Raw genomic sequence first — 26,392 nt, 5'->3', positions numbered from 1 at the left:
AAGGGGTAGTTGGGCCATTTTCAGGGAGTCGCAAAGCTACTTTGGTTGGCTCCGCCCCCTCCAAAATGGCTGCCGACCCCCTGTGCCAGACAAAAAGTTAGCACTCCTGGTCAGCCCCTCCGGCCAGCCCCAGCGCCTTTCCCAGCTCGGAAGGGCATGCTCAAATGGCAAGGTCCTGCGGGCAGCCTTTCTGCCCGGCCCTCGCTATTTATGCTGGAGGTCAGAATGCTCCTTGATGGCAGGGGAGCTATACATCCCAGAAAATACAGGCCCTGAGCTGCAAAGCTGTTCCAGAGCCTGCTTTCCTGCTTTCCAGTAGTCCATCCAAACCACCACTTGTGTTAATCAAAGCAGAAGGCATTACTGTTCTGTAACAGGAAGGAACTATCAGACCCTGGAGAAATCATTCCATTGACTGTCTTTCCCAGTCATTTAATGCACCTAATAAAGAAACACGTGGCAAGTGTTTAAGAATATGGATGCTCAGGAACTGCTGGTGCCACTGCAGATCGACAAGCTGTGGGGAATGTCCCAACACCATGCTTCAGTCTCATGCATATACTTCCAAGAGTGCCACACTGGTGCCTGTGTAAAACAAGTATTGACACACAAGTAATAAAAGCTATTTGATCATTTGTGGGTCGCCGTGATTCTAAGTAGTTGTTCTCTAGAGTTCTGGGGTTTGAGTAGGAGCCAGAGGAGCTCGACCTTTTGCCAGGGCCTGTCGGTTAGTCTTCGGGAGCGTTCCAGAAGCTGTTGGAAGGAAAAACATGTTGGTATTTTTATTGTAGCAGTTAGTTTATATCAATGTATTCAGTTCTAGAGAAAGCTACTGGCATTGGTAAGATCCATCCTCCAAGTTACTATTTTCTGTTCTACTGCTTTCCAGAGTTTTTTTTTTAATTTTTGTGACCATTTGACAAACTAAAGGATCACATCTATAATCCTTTCCCATGTAGCCCATGCGTCTAATGCCTATTCACAATGCAGTATTCTCCATTTTAGAGGTTACTAGAACTGGAACAAAAGGGGTGTACAAAAATGCTTGCTTACATCCTGAATAAAAGGGAGCAATTACACACCATTCTCTAAACCAGTGGTTCTCAATCTGGGGGTCGTGACCCCCAGAGGGGTAGTTGGGCCATTTTCAGGGAGTCGCAAAGCTACTTTGGTTGGCTCCGCCCCCTCCAAAATGGCTGCCAACCCCCTGTGCCAGACAAAAAGTTAGCACTCCTGGTCAGCCCCTCCGGCCAGCCCCAGCGCCTTTCCCAGCTCGGAAGGGCATGCTCAAATGGCAAGGTCCTGCGGGCAGCCTTTCTGCCCGGCCCTCGCTATTTATGCTGGAGGTCAGAATGCTCCTTGATGGCAGGGGAGCTATACATCCCAGTAGCTCCCAAATGTCAAGGTCTATTTTCCCCAAACCTCTCCAGTATTTTCTGCTGGTAATGGGAGTTCTGTGTGCCAAGTTTGGTTTAATTCCATTGTTGTTGGAGTTCAGAATGTTCTTTGATGGCAAGGGAACTATACATCCCAGCAACTGCAATTCCCACATATCAAGATCTGTTTCCCCCAAACTCCACCAGTGTTCATATTTGGGCATATTGAGTATTTGTACCAAGTTTGGTCCAAATGCACAGTCGTTTGGGTTCACAGTGCTCTTCGTATGTAGGTGAACTACATCTCCCAAAAATCGTTGTCTATTCCTCCCAGCCCCCTCCAGTATTTTCTGTTGGCCATTGGGGTTCTGTGTGCCAAGTTTGTTCCAGGTCTATAATTTGTGAGGTCTCAGTGGTCTGTGGAAGTCAGAGCTGAATCGGTTGAAGGTACTGCAAATCAGTTAAAGGTACTGCAAATCCCATCACGGACTTCGGCTTTCCGCAGGGCTTGTAAGACATACTTGTTTCGACAGGCCTTTGATCTTTGATATGTTGTTTAATTTGTGTTAGATTTTAGTTTGTTCTTGTAAGCCGCTCCGAGCCCTAGGGGAGTGGCGGCATATAAGTTTGAGATATATATATATATATATATATATATATATATATATATATATATATATTTGTCGTGTCAGGAGTGACTCCTGGTGTGAGAGAATTGACCGTCTGCAAGGACATTGCCCAGGGGACGCCTGGATGATTTGATGTTTTTATCATCCTTGTGGGAGGCTTCTCTCATGTCCCCGCATGAGGAGCTGGAGCTGATAGAGGGAGCTCATCCGCCTCTCCCCGGATTCGAACCTGCGACCTGTCGGTCCTCAGTCCTGCCGGCACAGGGCTTTAACCCACTGCGCCACTGGGGGCTCCTGAAATATAAATATAAATAACTAAATAGATAAATACTCCCTGAGCATATTGTTTTTGTGATCAATCACTATGCTTTAATTATGTTCAATTTGTAACCATGAAAATACATCCTGCATATCAGATATTTCCATTATGCTTCATAAGAGTAGCAAAATTACCGTTATGAAGTAGCAACGAAAATATGGTTGGGGGTCACCACAACATGAGGAACTTTATTTAGGGGTCACGACATTAGAAAGGTTGAGAACCACTGCTTATATCACCATTTGCAAGGACTGCAGAAGAATTGGTTGTGAAGGGAAGGAGAAACCCTGGAAGGTCAAACCTTGGAAATCTGCCCCTTGGCCCTTCCGACAAGGCAGGTTTTACAAATGATGAAGCATGATAGATAATTTTAGAGCATGATATTCTAGATATTGTACTGCACAAATCCATTATATAAGTTTAATATGAATTTGCAATATGTTTTCTGATCCACCATTGCCCACGCAGTGGCATTACAATGCCATATAAATATGCACATTAAAACTAATAGCACAAACAGCAGAACAGAACATTGCACCAAAAATAGAAATTATAGACCTACAAAAAGTGGCATGCAACACACCATTAATCAGTTCCAAAGGTCCTCTAGAAAATAATTGCTTTTACTTCCTATGTCAATATGCTCTGAGAAAGAAATTCCATAGCCGTGGTGCCATTACTGAAATAGTTCTGCATGCTGGACTTTCAATGCATAGGAAATTGGAGCTGGTCTGATTACACAGGTGGGACTGTATGGAGTGGGAATAATTTTTATCAACTTTGGGGGATATGGCAGCTGTGCCCTTTCCTAGAATTGGAAGACCTAAAGTTGGCTGTGCATGGACTGGCCCTGTATATTAGGTTACGTCTGTATCAAGTTTACAACTCCCGTTAGTTCAAAACATGGCAGCCAGACTGGTTACAGGAGTGAGGATATCACACCTCTACTAAAATCCCTCCACAGATTGTATTGTCGAAGGCTTTCATGGCCGGAATCACTGGGTTGTTGTAGGTTTTTCCGGGCTATATGGCCATGTTCTAGAGGCATTTTCTCCTGAGGTTTTGCCTGCATCTATGGCAAGCATCCTCAGAGGTAGTGAGTATTGGAAGTAGGAAAATGGGTTTATATATCTGTGGAATGACCAGGGTGGGACAAAGGACTTTTGTTTGACCTCCGTAGAGAGCTGGACAGGGGGAGTGTGACTCTGTTGGTTCTCTTGGACATCTCAGTGGCTTTTGATACCATCGACCATGGTATCCTTCTGGGTCGTCTCTCTGGGATGGGTCTCGGGGGCACGGTTTTGTCGTGGCTTCGATCCTTCCTGGAGGGTCGATCCCAGATGGTGAAGCTGGGAGACGCCTGCTCGGACCCCTGGCCTTTGACCTGTGGGGTCCCGCAAGGCTCTATTCTGTCTCCCATGCTTTTTAATATCTACATGAAACCGCTGGGAGAGGTCATCCGGAGTTTTGGAGTTAGGTGCCACCTCTATGCAGATGACACACAACTCTACTACTCATTTCCACCCAATTCCAAGGAGGCCTCTCGGGTGCTGGACGAGTGCCTGGCTGCTGTGTCTATCTGGATGAGGAGGAACAAGCTGAAGATCAATCCTGACAAGACAGGTCCTTCTGGTCGATCGCAAACCTGATCGGGGTATAGGGTGGCAACCTGTGTTGGACGGGGTTACACTCCCCCTGAAACCACAGGTCCGCAGTCTGGGAGTCCTCCTGGACTCATCGCTTACGCTTGAGGCTCAGGCGTCGGCGGTGTCTGGGAGGGCTTTCGCACAATTAAGATTCGTGCGCCAACTGCGACCGTACCTGATCTGGCTGATCCGGCTGATCTGGCCGGAAGTGCCTGGGGGGAATCTTTTGTTGAGAGTGATTTGATGTGCCTGATTATTTACTCTGTTGTTTTGCTGTTGTAATTTTTGAGCACCAGAAAAAAAAAACATCTGGGCGTCCCCTGGGCAATGTCCCTGCAGACAGCCAATTATCTCACACCAGAAGCAACTTACAGTTTCTCAAGTCGCTTCTGACACACACACAAAAAAGGAAAGTAAATCTTTGCAAAACAGGTTGCATACCTAACTCTGAAGGTAGCTGTCTCCAACTAACAGTGCCCCCATCTTGTCTAGACGTAACGGCGGTTCTACACTTACATTTAAAGTGGGCTCAAAATGGTGTCCCAGATGTTGGTTTAAATTCACTTGGGAGCCTGAAATGGGCTCTCTGAGCTGCATCAGTAAGCACATTTTGATACATCCAGCCTTTAGTCCTCCCTTACAGCCTTCTTCACAAGTCACAAGAGCCTCTAGAAGGGAGGACCCTGAAAAATATGGTAGGTTGCTGCAGAGGGGCAGGAGCCACCTGAGCCCAGGAAGCATGGGATGGTTGCCAAGACATGTGTAGCTGGTTTAGTTTAAGATTAGGGTTCCTCCCCCCACCCCCGCCAGCCCCCCCCCCCCCGTCCCCACGACCCCTTGGGTTAATATGGATCACTACACGGCTAATCGCATCACACATCGATCTAAGTGGTCAGTAGAGTTGGGGTCTAAGGACCTCATCCAAAGGATTCTGGGCTCCATGTCCATGCATTTCAGAAACAGAGGCCCATGGAGGCCATCACATGACATAAGGGCACTTCTGGTAGTATTCTGTACGACTCGGCTTAGAAGTCGCCTAGTAGAGTAGCCTAGAAGAACAGATATGAACGTGACTGCATGCACCAAATATCCCCCACAACACTGAAGTTACATCTACCTAACTATGTTTTGGTACAGGTCTTGGCCCAGATTTAAACATATTTGTCTTATTTATTTATTTATCAATTATTTGAACTTATATGCCGCCACTCCCCTGGGGCTCGGAGCGGCTTACAAGAATGGCTAAAATATAACACAATTTTAAAACAATTTAAAACAATGTAAAAAGAGTCTTATCTCCAACCCCCTGGAACTAGGTTAAAGATGCTGCCCAAACATGGTCCAAACAGAACTTGGACAAACAATGTTAAAACAAGGGACATTAAGCAAGGTTTTCGTAACAAGTGGCTCACTATTCTTCTGCCTTTCACTGTTGGATTTTGGACCAGTACTATGAGAGCTGGCAGAGTTGGTAACTGTGTGAAATCCCCCAAATCTGCTTTTGATTCCAAAAGACTGGTAACTCACCAGCCCAAAGATGCATACAGCATGCTGGACCCATCAGGCATCACCTCCCACCACACACCGTTGTGTTTCCTTCTGAAGGCACAAAGAGTACTTACTTACACAGGATGACAGGGTGTGCCCATGTTAGAAGTGCCCTCATTTCATATACTCCCCTTCGCTCAGATAGTCCAAAAAGGACCCTGACAATTCAGCAAAATCTTCCAATACAAGACTGGTAGAGTCCTCACCAGACAGGTCACTGTCAGGCCGAGGTTTCCGGGGATGAGCAAGAAGAGACACAGGGTGAGGAGCCACTGGGGCTGGCGGGACAAATGTGGCTGGCTGGCTCAAGGGCATGGGTGGCTCTTCACACACCCCGGCTTCTTCCTCCATTTCTGTATCCGAAGAAGCAGGACCTAGGACGTGATAGAGGCTGGGCAGGCGGATGTCAAATCGCAGGCCAAATTTAGCAAAAAGCTTCTCATTCAATGCGTACACCTTTTCTGAGATATCATAGCCAAGGAGGACAGAGAAGAGACGGGCAATGTAGCGCTCTTTTGCCAGAAGCAAATAGAGCTTCTTCCGTTGCCAAGTGATGAAACTGCAGTCTGTCTCTGCTGTCAATGTGACCTGTCAAAGTGAGAAGAGAGACTTCATCTCACACAGGGACTTATTGTCACTAACTCCGACTTTAAAACAAACCCAAAAAAAAGGGGGGGGGGGGTTACTCGCTGGAATCTTCACCATCACATACAATCCTGGCATGATGAAAGAAGTGAAAGTGTTATAAACAGAAACAGGAAGCAAATACAGCTTTGCAAGCACATTTACACACGTTGCTTTTAGAAGTTGCCAAGAGTCTCCTTCTGTTTGTTGAAGGATTTTTAAAATATGTATGTGTATGTGAACCTATTGCAAAGTGAATTGTGAGCCCTGGATATTACCCAATTTTCCCTTTTTATTGCCTAAAAATTAGTAGTGTGGGGGGTTTGTTGTTGTTGTTCATTCGTTCAGTCGCCTCCGACTCTTCGTGACCTCATGGACCAGCCCACGCCAGAGCTCCCTGTCAGCCGTCACCACCCCCAGCTCCTTCAAGGTCAGTCCAGTCACTTCAAGGATGCCATCCATCCATCTTGCCCTTGGTCGGCCCCTCTTCCTTTTGCCTTCCACTTTCCCCAGCATAATTGTCTTCTCTAGGCTTTCCTGTCTCCTCATGGGGGGGTTTAAAGGGGTCTAAAAACAGTCTTGGAGGAATGTGTTCTGCCCCTTTTGCTTGTCATGGTGTGCAGAGAGAGCATTTGATAAGGGCTTTTTTCTTTTCATTTACTTTTTTGTTTATTTGTTTAAAGACAGACTTCTGACTTGTAATAATTACTGTTTAATAAGTCTCTGTGTTCAATGTATAGTTTACATTAAATTTCACTGAAGTTCCATATCTGTAGTCAGTGTTTATGTTGCATGGATGATGATCACAAAAGGCAGTTCCCATTGGCCCAATACCTGCAAAGAGCCAGGTCTTCCTGCAAGATCCAGTTCTTTGCAAGTATTTTAAAACTCATAATAAACCTGGAATAACAGCTTTATTCCAGGTGAAAACACATTTCCGTGAAGAATGGTTTGGATGCCCTAGGCTAATTTGCCTTCTGACTGAATCATTTGCCAGTATAGATGGGCCATGGGCAGGCCCGTAGCCAGGATTTCAATTCGGGGCGGGGGCTGAGTTTTTTTCAGGGGGGGGTTTCGGGGGGGGCTGAGTTTCGGAGGGGCTGAGTCTGAGTGAAAGAGAGTCTACCCTAGCAAACCTTTTGTATCATTACCCCAATATCCCCATGTATATGGGATATATTGAGTATGGTGATCAGATCATGATATGAATAAAAATAACAGTTTAAATAATGCACCAGTAAGGCCAACAGACCTCACTACCTCTGAGGCTGCTTGCCATAGATGCAGGCGAAATGTCAGGAGAGAATGCCTCTAGACATGGCCATATAGCCCGAAAAAACCTACAACAACCCAGTGATTCCGGCCATGAAAGCCTTCGACAATAGATGATGGACAGTTTTCTGTCAGGGATGCTTTGATTGTGCTTTTCCTGTATGGTAGGGGGGTTGGACTAAATAGCCCATGTGGTCTCTTCCAACTCTATTATTCTATGATTCTATGACTTACAAATGACTCATAGTTAAGAACGGGAGTAAGACAACAGGAAGTGAGAGAAATCTAAACCTAGGAAGGGAAATTCACTCTTGGAAGAGTTATCTCCACTGGTATCTAAACTCAAGCTTGAATTACCATGTAATGAAAGGATGCATGTCTAAAAAATGTGTCACCAAAATGAAAAGTTTGGAGAGCTCTGGTTTACACTTTAGTTCTCAGGAAAGTAAGTTATAAATTACTGTGCAATCTGACACAACGTATAACAGATCTACCTGTTTTTTGCAAATGGGTTGGAAGATTTCAAAAGTCTGATGAGAGTAGTTGATTTTTTCCCTACTTATACAACTTAGCTATTAAATTAGATGCCATGTTTCATTCACAGAATTGAATAGACACTTGCATGCCAATGAGTTGTGTCATGACATGCCTGCTGCCTTCCAGCATCCTGGGGTCTCTTTTGGCCAAAGACCAAAGAATGGTGCTTCGGGAAGGAGGACATGGGCAAATGGCAGGGGACGTCCTTCAGACTGATATTTAATACTGCAACCGAGCGAGCAGCTGCTCCGGAGAGCCAAGATATGAAAGAGCTTTCCCGAGCAACTACAGGGACATGGATCCAGCGAACTAGCAGCATTTCCCAGAATATTAGTGAGTTTGGTAATGAAACATTATAGTGAAAACATGTAACTTTCAGCTTGAGGTGGGGCACAATATAGTTTCTCTCTCTCTCTTTTTATATATATACTAGCTGTTTATATATATACACGCGTTGCTGTGGCCCACTCTGGTAGTCATGGGAGTTCTGTGTGGGAGGTTTGGCCCAATTCTATCATTGGTGGGGTTCAGAATGCTCTGTGATTGTAGGTGAACTATAAATCCCAGCAACTACAACTCCCAAATGTCAAGATTCTATTTTCCCCAAACTCCACCAGTGTTTACATTTGGGCATATTGAGTATTCATGTAGAGTTTGGTCCAGATCCGTCCTTGTTTGAGTCCACAGTGATCTGTGGATGTAGGTGAACTATAGCTCCAAAATCAAAGAACACTGCCCATCAAACCCTTCCAGTATTTTCAGTTGGTCATGGGAGAACTGTGTGCCAAGTTTGGTTCAATTCCATCGTTGGTGGGGTTCAGAATGCTCTTGAACTATAAATCCCAGCAACTACAACTCCCAAATGACAAAGTCATTTTTTTTGAGTGAAGGACATAAATTGGGTTGTTAGGTGTATCGTGTCCAAATTTGGTGTCAATTTGCCCAGTGGTTTTTGAGTTCTGTGAATATCACAAATGAACATTACATTTTTATTTTTGTATTGTCGAAGGCTTTCATGGCCGGAATCCATGGGTTGTTGTAGGTTTTTCCGGGCTATATGGCCATGTTCTGGAGGCAATTTTTCTCCTGACGTTTCGCCTACATCTATGGCAAGCATCCTCAGAGGTAATGAGGTCTGTTGGAACTAGGAAAAATGGGTTTAAATATCTGTGGAATGACCAGGGTGAGACAAAGGACTTTTGTTTGCTGGGGCTAGGTGTGAATGTTTCAGCTGATCACCTTGATTTGCATTCAATGGCTTGGAAGCGCCTGGGGGGAATCTTTTGTTGAGAGTGATTTCATGTGCCTGTTTGTTTCCCCTCTGTTGTTTTGCTGCTGTAATTTTTGAGTTTTTTAATACTGGTAGCCAGATTTTGTACAACAACCCATATATATATATATATATATATATATATATATATATATATGCACATTTTAAAACTTAGTTAAAATGCAACTATAAAAGCATGCATGAAAATACATTAGACAAAAATTAGAACTCAATAAACATACAGTATAATGTAGTTTTAAAATTCATAGTTAAGACTGACTGGGTTGGCCTGCTGGAAGAGATAAGTCTTCAGTTGTGTTTTAAAGTTATTTATTTATTTACATTTATATGCCGCCCTTCTCACCCCGAAGGGGACTCAGAGTAGCTTACAAGATACATATACATACAATATATTATATTATTAGCATAGTACAATATCAGTATTATATATTACTATATATTTTATTATACCATTATATTGTAATATTATTAGTTATATTACATGTAATATAAATATATATAATTATAATATTGCATTATTAGTAGTATTATATTGCATTACATTCTAATAGTTAAATATAAAAGTTAAATACATGTAACAAGTATTGTAAGATACTCCACTTTGGCAGAAAAAACGAAATGCAAAGATACAGAATGGGGGACAATGCCTGGCTCGAGAGCAGTACGTGTGAAAAAGATCTTGGAGTCCTCGTGGACAACAAGTTAAACATGAGCCAACAATGTGATGTGGCGGCAAAAAAAGCCAATGGGATTTTGGCCTGCATCAATAGGAGCATAGTGTCTAGATCTAAGGAAGTAATGCTACCCCTCTATTCTGCTTTGGTTAGACCACATCTGGAATATTGTGTCCAATTCTGGGCACCACAATTCAAGAGAGATATTGACAAGCTGGAATGTGTCCAGAGGAGGGCGACTAAAATGATCAAGGGTCTGGAGAACAAGCCCTATGAAGAGCGGCTTAGGGAACTGGGCATGTTTAGCCTGAAGAAGAGAAGGCTGAGAGGAGATATGATAGCCATGTATAAATATGTGAGAGGAAGCCACAGGGAGGAGGGAGCAAGCTTGTTTTCTGCTTCCTTGGAGACTAGGACGCGGAACAATGGCTTCAAACTACAAGAGAGGAGATTCCATCTGAACATGAGGAAGAACTTCCTGACTGTGAGAGCCGTTCAGCAGTGGAACTCTCTGCCCCGGAGTGTGGTGGAGGCTCCTTCTTTGGAAGCTTTTAAGCAGAGGCTGGATGGCCATCTGTCAGGGGTGATTTGAATGCAATATTCCTGCTTCTTGGCAGGGGGTTGGACTGGATGGCCCATGAGGTCTCTTCCAACTCTTTGATTCTATGATTCTATGATTCTATGATTATGTCCTCATAAATTAGTTAATTTAGCCTCCCCACACTTTAAGGTGGTACCTAATTTTCCTATTTGACAGATGCAACTGTCTTTCAGGTTGCAAAGGTCGACAACAGGCTACACAATTGGTTGGAAATCCACTCCAACCCGGGCTGGCTTCGAACTCATGACCTTTTGGTCAGAGTGATCTTAATGCAGCTGACACTCAGCCAGCTGCGCCACAATCCCGGTGCATGTTGTATGCAGGGAGGCAATTGAAGACCTCAAAAAAATCCTTGGAGGTCATTAGAGTGACCAACTCTCCCATATTTCCCAGGAACTCCCATTCTTGAACTATTTTTTATCCTCCCTTTCCTTTTCTGCTGTCTGTCCACTCCCTCTACTTCATTCTGCATCTTCCATTCTCCATATTGATCTCAAGAAATACCCCCAGAATTACCTGAAAGTTGGGTTAGGGGAGGTACACTGTGGTCTGATTTACTTAAAAAAAATCATGGGAGGTAGCACCTATCTTTATTAATTTTGAGGAGTTTATTTTGTGAATAACATGGCAAAACTTGTAAAAATATTGAAGCTCAACTCAACAGTGTGAAAACATAATATAATTACTATATATTATATTATATTATATTATATTATATTATATTATATTATATTATATTTTATTATTATTATTATTATTATAAAACATAATATAATAATTATATTATATATAGAGCATTCGATCCCTGTTAATTTTTAATTTTTGTATGTATGTATTTTGTCTTTTACAATTTAGCTGTAAATCACCTAGAGCATTATCGGCTGGAGGGCGATTAATAAGTAATTAAATGATGATGATGATTATTATTATTATTATTTATTTAATATTTTTTTATGTACTGCTTTTCTCACCCTGAGGGGGACTCAAAGCGGTTTATACATAGATAATGGCAAAAATTCAATGCCTTACAACTACAATAGTAAAACCACACTTTAAACATAAATCATATTAAAAACAGTACATCATCAAATATCAAAACAGTTATTAAAACCATAAAACAATCTCATCAGTTGACTTCTAGTCCTTGTCCCACTAAAAGCTGCATACATCTATTGTCCGAAGGCCTGATCCCAGAACCATGATTTATTTATTTTTTCTAAAGGTCAGGAGCGAGGGAGCAGATCTTACCTCCTTTGGGTGTGTGCTCCATAGGCGGGGGGCCACAGCCGAGAAGGCCCTGCTCCTCGTCCCCGCCAGCCACATTTGCGCTGTTGACGGGAGCGAGAGCAGGGCCTCCCTGGATGATCTTAAATTGCAAGATGGGATGTAGGGGCAGATGCGTTCGGACAAGTAAGCTGGGCCTGAACTGTGTAGAGCTTTATAGGTCAAAACCAGCACTTTGAATTGGGCTCAGAGATGGACCGGCAGCCAGTGGAGCTGGCGTAACAGGGGGGTGATATGCTCCCTGTATGCCGCCCCAGTTAGTAATCTAGAATTTTTTTTGCTGTCATTTATATCTTGACTTTCTCTCAATCCAATAAGGCTTTTCATGTGACCGTCTAGCTATTTATTGCCCTCTTATCTCCTAATTTTGAGATAAGCCTTATTTGGCTTTCTCACACCTTCATATGTAACTCTCATGCACTGCATCAGCTCTCCCAACTTTTCTTCTCTTTGCTTTCCTCATAGAACAAATACTAATACTTGTTGATTCTCTAGACTGTATTAGTTCATCCCATCTAGTAGCAGATAATATATGGCTTGCTTCTAAAATGATCCCATAAGAAAACCTAATTTTCCCACTGGCACATTGTGAGCTTTAACTAAAGATGGCATGTTTCACTTATAAAATCATAGAATCATAGAATCAAAGAGTTGGAAGAGACCTCATGGGCCATCCAGTCCAACCCCCTGCCAAGAAGCAGGAATATTGCATTCAGATCACCCCTGACAGATGGCCATCCAGCCTCTGCTTAAAAGCTTCCAAAGAAGGAGCCTCCACCACACTCCGGGGCAGAGAGTTCCACTGCTGAACGGCTCTCACAGTCAGGAAGTTCTTCCTAATGTTCAGATGGAATCTCCTCTCTTGTAGTTTGAAGCCATTGTTCCGCGTCCTAGTCTCCAAGGAAGCAGAAAACAAGCTTGCTCCCTCCTCCCTGTGGCTTCCTCTCACATATTTATACATGGCTATCATATCTCCTCTCAGCCTTCTCTTCTTCAGGCTAAACATGCCCAGTTCCCTAAGCCGCTCCTCATAGGGCTTGTTCTCCAGACCCTTGATCATTTTAGTCGCCCTCCTCTGGACACATTCCAGCTTGTCAATATCTCTCTTGAATTGTGGTGCCCAGAATTGGACACAATATTCCAGATGTGGTCTAACCAAAGCAGAATAGAGGGGTAGCATTACTTCCTTAGATCTAGACACTATGCTCCTATTGATGCATGCCAAAATCCCATTGGCTTTTTTTGCCGCCACATCACATTGTTGGCTCATGTTTAACTTGCTGTCCACGAGGACTCCAAGATCTTTTTCACACGTACTGCTCTCGAGCCAGGCATTGTCCCCCATTCTGTATCTTTGCATTTCATTTTTTCTGCCAAAGTGGAGTATCTTGCATTTGTCACTGCTGAACTTCATTTTGTTAGTTTTGGCCCATCTCTCTAATCTGTCAATGTTGTATGTCTGTATATGTTGTATGTCAAAATTGGCATTGAATGTTTGCCATATATGTGTACACTGTAATCCGCCCCGAGTTCCCTGCGGGGTGAGAAGGGCGGAATATAAATGCTGTAAATAAATAAATAAATAAAACCTGAAATTAGAAAAACAGATCTCTGAACATTTTTTAAATGATTCCTTCCCAATATTAGTCTTTGAAACTCTGCCATGCGTGATGTATATTTGGGACATTCAAAATTAATTGAGCAACTCTTTGGACCTTCCTCTCTGTTTAATAGGTTTCTGAATACGAAATTAACATTAAAATGCATCAAAGGCTAGGAAATTAGATTTTGTTAGATTACCTGAAATGTTCCCTCTTCGGAAGGCGGCAATGATTCCCACTCTGGGGAATCCAGAAACTGATATGGGTAGACATAATGTAGAAATTGTCCATCCTGGCTCACTTTAACCCTACAGAGGAGTAGAAAAAGACAAACCATACAAAAGGTTTCATCTTCTTTGTTTGATTCTAACTTTATGCTCTGTTTTATAATTCAATTTTCAGGATAATTCACTTCAGTTAAGGGCCTTTCCCACTCATGATTAGACTGCAACTCTCCAACTGCCTTTCCAAGAAAAGGACTTGAATGAGCAAGTTCCCTGTGGAATCAAATGGTCCTTTCAACACATAGCAATATTGTTAATTCTGACGCAACCATGTGAAATTTTATTCTCAGATGCAATACAGAAGTTTTAGATAGGAATATCTAGAACGCTGGTTCCCAATGTGGGGCACACACGAGGGCAATTTGAGAATTACCGTATATACTCGAGTATAAGCCGACCCGACTATAAGCCGAGGCATCTAATTTTACGACAAAAAACTGGGAAAACATATCGACTCAAGTATAAGCCGAGGGTGGGAAATGCAGCCACTACTGGTAAACTTCAAAATAAAAATAGATACCAATAAAATTACATTAATTGAGGTATCAGGAGGTGAAATGTTTTTGCATATTTACATAAAACTGTAATTTGAGATAAGACTGCCCAACTCTGATTAAATAATTATTCTAACTTCCTTCAATGTAAATATACTTGCGTATCCTTCCAACAATAATAAAGAGAGTAAAATAATAAACATAATAATAATAATAATAAAGTAAAAAAATGGAAATGCAATAATAACAGTAATAATAGAGTAAAATAATACATGCAATACTAATAAAGTAAAATAATAAATGTAATAATAATCATAAATAGTGAAAATAATAATAATAATAATAATAATAGGGTAACATACTGTAAATGTAATAATAGTAGAGTAAAATAATACATGAAATAAAAATCATACTAATAACAGAGTAAAATAATAAATAACCTTGACTCGAGTATAAGCCGAGGGGAGCTTTTTCAGCCTAAAAAAGGGGCTGAAAAACTAGGCTTATACTCGAGTATATACAGTAGTTATTAATAGTAAATAGTAAATGTTGTATGGTATATGAGGCCCCTAGAACCACCATTTCTGATGGTTCTAAGGGCCTCATATACCATATACAAATATACCGTATAAGACGATCCCCAACTTTTCCAGTTAAAATATAGAGTTTGGGATATATTCTCCGTATAAGACTACCCCTCTTCCAACGCACACCAAATAAACATTTAAAAGCATCAAATCTGATTTCAATATGGTAATTTTGCTATTACTGTACCTCCTTCTCTGCCTCTCAGATCTCGCACATGCGCACCTGCACCACTTCACTGCAGTCGTCAGGAGCGAGATTTGAGAGGCAGAGGGGGAGGTCAGACAGGTAAAAGAGGTGTGTTTGTCTGGGCCCAGAGCCACTCTATCTCTTTTTTCCATATCCCAGGCGCCCCGGATGCCTGCAGCTTGCTCCGCCCTTCACTTACGCCTTCCTGGTGTGGCGCCCCTTCACTTTACCATTGGGACCGTATTAAGTCCACGAATCCTGATGAATGGATTTTCTTCTACCGTACTTGTGCAGTGTCGCCCTTAATGCTTTCATACAGTCGCTGCATATGGCAGGGACGTGGCCACTGCCATTTTTGAGCTCCCCCCACCATATGCGGCAACCACAGATTCTCCAATCCGATTGGAAGTTTTAGCACCCGCTCTGTAATATTACCCCCGCGTATAAGACTACTCCCGCGTATAAGACTACCCCCGCATATAAGACTATTACCACATATAGGATGACCCCGTGTATAAGATGACTCCTGACTTTTAAGAAGATTTTCTTAGGTTTAAAAGTAGTCTTATACGCCAGAATATATGGTATATTGTGACAAACAAATTTTAAAATTAAAATCAGAATGTACAGCGCAGTCAGCTGATGACAATGGAGAATCATAGAATCATAGAATCAAAGAGTTGGAAGAGACCTCATGGGCCATCCAGTCCAACCCCCTGCCAAGAAGCAGGAATATTGCATTCAAAGCACCCCTCACAAATGGCCATCCAGACTCTGCTTAAAAGCTTCCAAAGAAGGAGCCTCCACCACACTCTGGGGCAGAGAGTTCCACTGCTGAACGGCTCTCACAGTCAGGAAGTTCTTCCTAATGTTCAGATGGAATCTCCTCTCTTGTAGTTTGAAGCCATTGTTCCGCGTCCTAGTCTCCAAGGAAGCAGAAAACAAGCTTGCTCCCTCCTCCCTGTGGCTTCCTCTCACATATTTATACATGGCTATCATATCTCCTCTCAGCCTTCTCTTCTTCAGGCTAAACATGCCCAGCTCCCCAAGCCGCTCCTCATAGGGCTTGTTCTCCAGACCCTTGATCATTTTAGTCGCCCTCCTCTGGACACAGTCCAGAGGGGAAAGCCCGCTCATAGAGAGGAAGGAGAGGTGAGAGCATAGAGTTTAAAAGAGCCAGAAAAGAGAGGCCACTTTCATGCCAAACACCCCACTGCTCTCAGTGCTCTTTTAACACTATGAGCCATACAAAATATATACAAATGTACGGTATATACTCAAGCATAAGCCGACCAGAATATAAGCCGAGGCACCTAATTTTACCACAAAAAAACTGGGAAAACTTATTGGCTCGAGTATAAGCCGAGGGTGGGAAATAGAGCATACCAATAAATAGATACCAATAAAATTATGTTAATTGAGGCAGCAGTAGCTTAAATGTTTTTGAATATTTACATAACATTGTAATTTAAGATAAGACTGTCCAACTCTAATTAAATCATTATTCTAACCTTTTTTCAATGCACAGTAAATGTGCTTACATATCCTTCCAATAATCACCATAGTTTATTTTAACTATACATTTGAGGGGAATTGCTGTGTGTATATGAATAAGGTGGGGAAGACTGGTGCCGAGAGAGGAAGGTACGCACTGCGCGTGAGAGGGGGAAAGGAAGGCAATCTGGGTTGCTATTTGGAGAGGTGATGGTCCTGGCAGGAAGGGATCAGGCTGAAAGAAGCCCTTCTTTCGGCCCCATGCCAGGACCCTCACCTGAGTATAAGTCGAGGGGGGCTTTTTCAGCCTAAAAAAGGGCTGAAAAACTATTTCTGTTCTGAATTTGATTGTAGCAAGAAATCTGTGGAAAAAAATCCAAATCACAATTATTAGTTTCATAGGTAAGTCAACATTTTTGTATGAATATATATTATCAGCTGCAAGAAAATTAACATCAGGTCACAGAATATTCTCATACGTTTTCAACAAATACACACAATGAAGTTGGACACGTAAGTTACTCCGAATTCGATGCAGACTACTCAAATGAATTGTGCCTTGAAGATTCCTGCTGCCCACATGATAGTTTAACTTTATAAAGCACAAAATGTTTTCATTAGCAGGTTCGAGCATAGAAATTTCACATTTTACATCCCATGAATTTTTCCTTGTGTTATTTTTTTAGGGAAACAACCTTTTGAATAAATAATGAACCTAGAAAGAACATGCACCAATACATTATTAACCATCAAAAATTGGCATTGACCGTAATGTCAGGAAAACCACAGGCTTCACTGTTTGTGTTTCTTTATCACAAAAGAATACCTAATGTGCCATCAACTTGCTAACCAAAAATATACAAAAAAACCTGGGCACAAATGTTTTACTGAAGTTGGAGAATGGTAAAATAAACCATCCTGAAATTGAAATCAAAGTTTATTTACTACTTATCATTTGAATTTAGAGTTCTATAGCAGTTATGATTATATTTGCCTTACATACATCATGGGACCCACAAGAAAGTGTCATACATTCCCTCGTTGATAAATCGCTAATTTCCCAAAACATCTTAATATTATTAAAATGTTTATTTTTTTTTACAATTTCTTAATGATTTCTTCCTCAGTACTTCAATTGTCCTTTTGTTCAATGTATTGTTGAAGGCTTTCATGGCCGGAATCACTGGGTTGTTGTAGGATTTTCCGGGCTGTATGGCCATGTTCTGGAAGCATTTTCTCCTGACATTTCACCTGCATCTATGGCAAGCATCCTCAGAGGTAGTGAGGTCTGTTGGAAGTAGGAAAATAGGTTTATATATCTGTGGAATGACCAGGGTGGGACAAATGACTTTTGTCTGCTGGAGCTAGGTGTGAATGTTTCAAATGACCACCCATTAATTAATTAATTAATTAATTAATTTACTATTCTTGTATACCGCTGTATCTCAAGCCCGAGGGTGACTCACAGCGGTTTCCAAACAGCAAAGGCAATAAAAACAGCAATAACTAATATACAATAACAGTTAAATTACACATTTCCATTAACAACTAATAAGCAATCATCAATACACAATTATCACAAATCCCATCCCCGATCGCCTCATCATCCAAGCATGATCCAAATTCGTCGTCCATTGTTCTGTTCCTATGTTCAAATTACCAAAATTGCACTGAATTACTCAAACGCCTTCACAAACATCCAGGTCTTCAACTTTCTACGGAATGTCATGAGAGATGGTGCCAGTCTAACGTCTAATTAAATGCTAATCAAGGTGGTCATTTGAAACATTCACACCTAGCTCCAGCAGACATAAGTCCTTTGTCCCACCCTGGTCATTCCACAGATATATAAATCCATTTTCCTACTTCCAACAGACCTCACTACCTCTGAGGATGCTTGCCATAGATGCATGTGAAACGTCAGGAGAAAATGCCTCCAGAACATGGCCATACAGCCCGGAAAAACCTACAACAACCCACTATCCTTTTGTTCTTTTATTTTTCTCTTTCATGGATGCCATGTTCTTTGGAAGCTTCTTTAGACCAAGCTAATGGCCTTTTAGGCTTCCTCCATGCGAATAGGAGTTTACTTTTTAAATAATAAGAATTATATGTCACCAGTTGTGAGGGTGTCAGGATTTTAGGCATGCTTACGTGAGGCAGGGCCAAAAAAAGTTGGGAACCACTGATCTGGAGCAAAGAGGTGACTTTTTTTAAAGATTCAGGAGCAGTAGCTATTCCAAATAAGTCCACATTGTTTAAGTGGCATGTAGATAGACAACAGCGGTCACGCAAGTGGGCAAACAGAAAGCTTAGGTGCCTGTAGAAAAGGATAAAAACAAACCAAAAGCCATTACTCTCTGTATGGGAACTACTGGTGAGTTGCCTGGTTCATGTAACAAGTAAGCATACCAAACAAGAGTGCCAGCTGTTCTAAATGTGACTGCTGAAAGGCAATCGTGGCACGAGTTCTATTCCCCAACCGCGAGCTCCTTGGAGTGGCAGGCTCTGTTCCTTTTCCAACCTTCACCCTATTCAGGAGCACACGTTCATGGGAGGGGGCCAGCAATCCCCTAGTCTGCTGGAAGCATTGAATGAAAGAGAGGACTCTTTTGCTTCCTTCTTATCTGCAGACGTCAGTCTGTTTCCTTCATCTGAAAAGAGCCTCCATGGGATTCCGAACTCAGCTGGCTGAGTGTCAGCTGCATTAAGATCACTCTGACCAAAGGTCATGAGTTCGAAGCCAGCCCGGGTTAGAGTGGGTTTCCAACCAATTGTGTAGCCTGTTGTTGACCTTTGCAACCTGAAAGACAGTTGCATCTGTCAAGTAGGAAAATTAGGTACCACCTTAAAGTGTGGGGAGGCTAAATTAACTAATTTATGAGGCCATAAAAAAGACTCCAGCAAAGCACTCCAGCAAAAAGCATGCAGGGAATGCGGAAGTACTTCATCAGTGTCGCAGATGGACGATGAAAGCGACAGCTCCCCTGGCGGCCAGAAAAAGTTAAATAGCCTCTGTGTATGTCTGTATATGTTGTATGTCAAAATTGGCATTGAATGTTTGCCATATATGTGTACACTGTAATCCGCCTTGAGTCCCCTGCGGAGTGAGAAGGGCGGAATATAAATGCTGCAAATAAATAACAAATAAATAACCTCTTTCGCCTAGAATCTTTCCTATCTTAAGATGAGCTTCTTGAGACAATAAATATAACTTGTTTAAAAAATATCTCATGAGAGCAGAGTAGTTTCTCTTGTTTCTGTCACAAGCTTATATTGTACCAGCTCTGCTCTTCTCCACTGACCCAGTAATGCAGTTTGGAACCAATATGAGAGGAACTGGTTTCACTGTGAACACAGAACCAGGCCTCAAACCACTTAGCAGGGTTTTCTGGGAGAGATGCACATCATTGCACCTTTTTTCGTGTCAGGTGTGACTCAGTGCACCAGAGGCATAGGAGAGTAAAGAAAATCAAGGAAAAGTGACAGTGAGCAATGGAGCATTCAATTATTCCTCGCAGGGGATCCATTGACCATCCACTTTTTTGGTTTACATCAGGGGTCCCCAAATGAAGGCTTGCAGATCTGATGTGGCCCTCCAAGGTCATTTACTCGCCATCCTCCCTAAACTTGAGATTTAGGGTCACCTTATATCTGAAATGACTTGAAGGCACACATCAAAAGGCTTGACTATCCCATCAGCCAAAAAGCAGGCTCACATTTCCCATTGAAATACTAGAATCATAGAATCATAGAATCAAAGAGTTGGAAGAGACCTCATGGGCCATCCAGTCCAACCCCCTGCCAAGAAGCAGGAATATTGCATTCAAATCACCCCTGACAAATGGCCATCCAGCCTCTGCTTAAAAGCTTCCAAAGAAGGAGCCTCCACCACACTCCGGGGCAGAGAGTTCCACTGCTGAACGGCTCTCACAGTCAGGAAGTTCTTCTTAATGTTCAGATGGAATCTCCTCTCTTGTAGTTTGAAGCCATTGTTCCGCGTCCTAGTCTCCAAGGAAGCAGAAAACAAGCTTGCTCCCTCCTCCCTGTAGCTTCCTCTCACATATTTATACATGGTTATCATATCTCCTCTCAGCCTTCTCTTCTTCAGGCTAAACATGCCCAGTTCCCTAAGCCGCTCCTCATAGGGCTTGTTCTCCAGACCCTTGATCATTTTAGTCGCCCTCCTCTGGACACATTCTGGACACTAGTAAGTTTATGTTGGTTAAAATTGTTCTTCATTTTAAATATTGTATTGTTCTTCCATCTATTTTGCACTATAAATAAGATATGTGCAGTGTGCATAGGAATGTTATTTTCTTTTTTTCTCAAACTACTGTCCAACCCTCCAGCAGCCTGAAGTACCATAAACTGGCCCTCAGCTTTAAAAGTTAAGAGGACTTTATATACTGGGAGAAATGTTAATGAAAGATCCAGTCCTACTGCTTTATAGAAATCATAGACAAACATCCAAACTTCCAAAAAAAGAGCCTAAAAAATTATCTAAACCAATTTTGTCCTTTTGGGAGAAGATTGCTGTTACATATTCACTTAAAACCATTGTTTTTCTTCCAGATAATTCCCTTTGAGACCAGAATTCAAATGCTAAAAAAGGAAAGCAAAATGAAAATAGCTCACAGCAGATTATGGCAAAATAATTACACACACTGCTTTGAACAGAGCACCTACTATTTCAGGTTTTGGAAAGTATTATACACAATCTCAAATTTGCACAGTACAATTAAGGGATATGAAAATATTCATTGGATAAAATAAGTTGGATAGTAGAATGAAGCAAAACTATTTCAAACAATTATAACAGTTAAATGACATTTCTAGCTGGAATGTTGAAAACTTGCTCACCTCTTGTTAAATATCTACCCATCCCCTTCTCCCATATGCCCTTTTTGTTGCACCTGTTGTCTAAAGCAGATGACAAATCTGTCTAATACAAAAGATGGAAACAGAAGAGATTATACAGGATAAAGGACCTATTTTACTGTAGCAAAGCTTTTACAGCTGAGCAATTGATGGCTGAACCTGAGAGCATTAATTATTCATATGCTTTTTTAAAAGTCATATCTTAAGCGACTTGAGAAACTGCAAGTTGCTTCTGGTGTGATAGAATTGGCCATCTGCAGAGACGTTGCCCAGATGTGTTACCATACTGTGGGAGGCTTCTCTCACGTCCTCGCATAAGAAGCTGGAGCTAACAGACCCTTGCTCACCCCGTCTTGCAGATTCAGGGTCAATCTTTAGGTCAGCAGTTCAGCCAGCACAAGGGTTTAACCTATTACGCCACCGGGACTCCTCATATGCTGATTTGCCAAGAGTCTCTTCAATAAGTAAGGAATGCTAAGGTCACTGATAAAATGTATACAATTCCATGACTAAGGTTTCAAACTAGCAGAGATCAAATATAGACATTTAACTGGAATTAAAGAAGCTTGGGTGGTAGAATTCTCTATCAGGGCATAAAAAAATAACTGGAGTAAAATCTGGTCCTATACTGCACCAAAATCTGTTTCAGCAAAAGAATGCATTTTCAAAACTGTATCCTGAAAAAAAAATCATGAATTTATTTTAAAAGTCTCACAATTCAACAAAAAGAAAATCCTTAAGCCTTCTCCTGCTTGATTTTTTCCCCATTCTATGGGAGTTTCATGCAAATGTTTTCAATTTAAGACAATTGAAGACAGAGGGCTTACATTTTGCTGTGCACCTGTGTGGGGTATACTACTTTAAAATGGAAGTACAACTTGTGCATTTGAATATTTTATCGTACCAGGGACATAGAGACAAAAACAGTGAAAAAATTGTCAGTAGAGAGAAAGAAAAGTCCAAAAGTGTTTCTTTCACAAACTTTTCTCATTAATGGCATACTCAATCATGCCTAGCTCCTTTGAAAATTAAAGCAAAACAATGGAGACACTGGTTTTACTATCTGAGAGAAAACTCAGCTAGGAAGGCCAGAATTCCTTTTTTTCAGTGTAGTGCTGAAAATTTATTTTATTTGCTATACTTGTATGCCGCTGTTTCTCAGCCTAGCCGGCGACTCAACGCGGTTTACAACAAAATACAACAATCAACAGTATACAGTTTAAAACCATAAAAGCATTATACACAATATTCGCATATCAATAACAATCTAATCCAATGCATCTCCTAACTAAAATCGTGATCCAGTTTCGTCGTCCATATTACCAGTCCTTAATCATTACATTCATTGCACCGAATTAACCAAATGCCTGTTGGAACATCCAGGTTTTTAATCTCCTTCGGAACATCATCAGCGAGGGGGCTGATCTTACCTCCATGGGAAGGGCGTTCCATAGCCGAGGGGCCACCACAGAAAAGGCCCTGTCTCTCGTCCCCGCCAGCCGCACCTGTGAAGCAGGCGGGATAGAGAGCAGGGCCTCCCCAGAAGATCTTAGGGACCTGGTGGGCTGATAGGCCGAGATACGTTCGGATAGGTAAGTTGGGCCAGAACCGTTTAGGGCTTTAAAGGCCAACGCCAGCACTTTGAATTGAGCCCGGTAGCAGATCGGTAGCCAATGGAGCTGGTGCAGCAGGGGAGTGGTATGCTCCCTGCGCTCTGCTCCAGTTAGTATCATGGCTGCCGAACGTTGGACTAATTGGAGCCGTCTTCAAAGGCAACCCCACGTAGAGAGCGTTGCAGTAGTCTAAACGGGATGTAACCAGAGCGTGGACTACCGTGGCCAAGTCAGACTTCCCAAGGAAGGATATTATGTAGTTTCTGTGTTGTTGTTATTTATTCATTCAGCCGTGACCTCATGGACCAGCCCATACCAGACCTCCCTGTCGGCCGACCATGGCCACCCAGCTATGACTTTATCCATTTATCAAAACCACCAGAGTATTAACAAAAACCCTGTGGGGAGAGGTCAAAGGTTGAATCCTACCTGCCCGAAAGCAAGAATGATAGGCGATCGATTGCTGTCTTGCCCTCCACAGCATAGGTCTGGTCTTTGGCCAAAGGCAGGACCTGCTCCTCACAGCCCTTGACTATTTCTCTGTAGACCTGGGGTGGCACTTGCAGAGGCTGGCAAACTTGCTTGTACAGCAGGTCAAATTCTTCAGAAAATGTGTGTTTACGGAGCTGGTAAAATAAGTGAGCTAACTGAAGCAAACAGATCAGGACTAAAAGCATGTTCCAAGTGAAGATGTCCAGTCCGCAGGCATCCAACCAGCCCCAGAGAGCAACGCAGAAGAAACCAACAGTCAGGAAGCCAAAGATGTAGATGGAGCCAATGAGGCCACTTCCTCCCATAAATCCCAAGAGGAGGAAAAAATTTGCAAGGTGATAGGCTGCTCCTTCCATATAGATTTTCCATCCCTCACACAAAACAGGATGGAAAACAATCCGGTCCAAAAGGGTGTCATTTTCACTCATTTTCACTATCTCCTAACCTACACACCTTAAAAATTATATCAAAACACACTGTGGAAGCAGTTGCAGGAATTGGACAGCAGCTATAATGTTACCCAGATTTTTTTTAAGCGTTTTAAAAAAAAAGATCAACTGTTATATTAGTTGTAATGTAAATAGCAGAGGCAGCAGGCTAAATATTGCGATGCTGAATGCCTCCCAACCAATCGTTTCAGCAAAACTGGTCCTTAATATCAACTTTACAATAAATGTTCCTGCTACGAAGCTCTGTTGCAAAAGCAGCAGAAAGGCGCTTAGCAAAATGCAATTGCAGGGACCTGTGGTTCCCTTCCTCTCCAGCTGTAAGAGAAGTAAAAAATAGACTCAGTTGAAAGAGGAGCAGGGGGGCAAAAGAGGCGGGGAAGAGGCGCTGAGGGTACTTGTGTTTAATTTGGAATGTATAGCACTGGGCCGTGGAAAGAAGAGAGACCCCAAATAGATAACCATGTTTGGAATTGAAACCCAAGAAGCAAAGGCTGTGAGGGGAAGAGAGTTCAGGCAGGCACTCGCCACTTAGCATAACTCAGAGAACTAGATTACAGAGAGTTATTGTTTGTGCATTTGTAACCGTGGGTTTTCAGTCCCTTCCTTGAGCCTATGAGGTAGCAATCTCTAGTATTTCACATCAAAAAAGGGAGATTGCCTTCACAATGAAACATAGCCATCCTGGGAGAAACAATCCAAAGTAGCAAAGATGCTTTTAGGAAGTGTTTTTTTTTTTTTTTTAAAGCTATAGAGTACAGCATGCCAGAGAAAGTGCTGACAGCTGGTACATTTAAAATTAGATGGAAGTCCTGGATCACAGTGGGCATGCAACCAATCATAACTGCTGTTGCAAATTATAAAAGACAGAAACAAATGACTGGACTGGGCAACAAAGGGACTTTATTTGACCTGCACACTGAAATATTGTTGCATCATGGTGGCATTTGATGCCTTGCAAAAGGAGACTGGCTGTAGGATCCACACTTGGATTTGTGCAAGAAATGCTTTTTTATCCAATTGGCAAATCATTTTAAAAGAAACATGTCTGATCTCTTTCTTCGATAGAGCTACAAGCTGGGTAGATGCGGGGAATGCCGTGGATGTAGCGTACCTGGATTTCAGTAAGGCCTTCGACAAGGTCCCCCATGACCTTCTGGCAATGTGGGCTAGGCAAAACTACGGTGAGGTGGATCTGTAATTGGTTAAGTGGACGAACACAGAGAGTGCTCACTAATGCTTCCTCTTCATCTTGGAAAGAAGTGACAAGTGGAGTGCCGCAGGGTTCCGTCCTGGGCCCGGTCCTGTTCAACATCTTTATTAATGACTTAGATGAAGGGCTAGAAGGCATGATCATCAAGTTTGCAGATGACACCAAATTGGGAGGGATAGCCAATACTCCAGAGGACAGGAGCAGAATTCAAAACGATCTTGACAGATTAGAGAGATGTGCCAAAACTAACAAAATGAAGTTCAACAGTGACAAATGCAAGATACTCCACTTTGGCAGAAAAAAATGAAATGCAAAGATACAGAATGGTGGACGCCTGGCTCGAGAGCAGTACGTGTGAAAAAAATCTTGGAGTCCTCGTGGACAACAAGTTAAACATGAGCCAACAATGTGATGTGGCGGCAAAAAAAGCCAATGGGATTTTGGCCTGCATCAATAGGAGCATAGTGTCTAGATCTAGGGAAGTAATGCTACCCCTCTATTCTGCTTTGGTTAGACCACATCTGGAATATTGTGTCCCTTTCTGGGCACCACAATTCAAGAGAGATATTGACAAGCTGGAATGTGTCCAGAGGAGGGCGACTAAAATGATCAAGGGTCTGGAGAACAAGCCCTATGAGGAGCGGCTCAGGGAACTGGGCATGTTTAGCCTGAAGAAGAGAAGGCTGAGAGGAGATATGATAGCCATGTATAAATATGTGAGAGGAAGCCACAGGGAGGAGGGAGCAAGCTTGTTTTCTGCTTCCTTGGAGACTAGGACGCGGAACAATGGCTTCAAACTACAAGAGAGGAGATTCCATCTGAACATGAGGAAGAACTTCCTGACTGTGAGAGCCGTTCAGCAGTGGAACTCTCTGCCCCGGAGTGTGGTGGAGGCTCCTTCTTTGGAAGCTTTTAAACAGAGGCTGGATGGCCATTTGTCAGGGGTGATTTGAATGCAATATTCCTGCTTCTTGGCAGGGGGTTGGACTGGATGGCCCATGAGGTCTCTTCCAACTCTTTGATTCTATGATTCTATGTTTTCTTCAATATAGCCAGCCTTCTGAATCCACAGATTTTGCATTTGCAAATTCATGGCTTGAAAACATTTTTTAAAATTTCAAAAACCAAACCTTGATTTTCCACTTTTATAAGGGAGACCATTTTCCTTTGTTATTGTATGTAATACAATGACTTGGCCACGGTGGTCCATGCTCTAGTTACATCCCAAATGGATTACTGCAATGCGCTCTATGTAGGGCTGCCTTTGAAGACGGTTTGGAAACTTCAACGGTCGGCAGC

At 42.3% G+C, this 26,392-nt stretch overlaps 1 protein-coding gene across 2 annotated transcripts; it reads right to left on the bottom strand.

Moving 5' to 3' along the window:
- Positions 1–264: 264 nt before the first annotated feature.
- POPDC2 (popeye domain containing 2) lies at positions 265–24,561 on the bottom strand. Of its 2 annotated transcripts, none has more exons than XM_067464056.1 (4): positions 23,372–24,560; positions 13,602–13,710; positions 5,725–6,106; positions 265–753 (listed from the first exon to the last, which is right to left on the bottom strand). In XM_067464056.1, exons 1-4 carry the CDS (start codon positions 23,860–23,862, stop codon positions 668–670), a joined length of 1,068 nt encoding a protein of 355 aa, XP_067320157.1. In that variant the 5' UTR covers positions 23,863–24,560; the 3' UTR covers positions 265–667. The 2 variants fall into 2 exon arrangements, with proteins under 2 accessions (XP_067320157.1, XP_060619381.1); XM_060763398.2 differs by having other exon boundaries at positions 665–753; positions 5,593–6,106; positions 23,372–24,561.
- Positions 24,562–26,392: the final 1,831 nt, after the last annotated feature.

This window comes from Anolis sagrei, chromosome 2 (genome assembly GCF_037176765.1).
Source record: "Anolis sagrei isolate rAnoSag1 chromosome 2, rAnoSag1.mat, whole genome shotgun sequence".
Taxonomy (NCBI): Eukaryota; Metazoa; Chordata; class Lepidosauria; order Squamata; family Dactyloidae; genus Anolis; species Anolis sagrei.
This window is presented reverse-complemented; position numbering and strand designations above follow the sequence as displayed.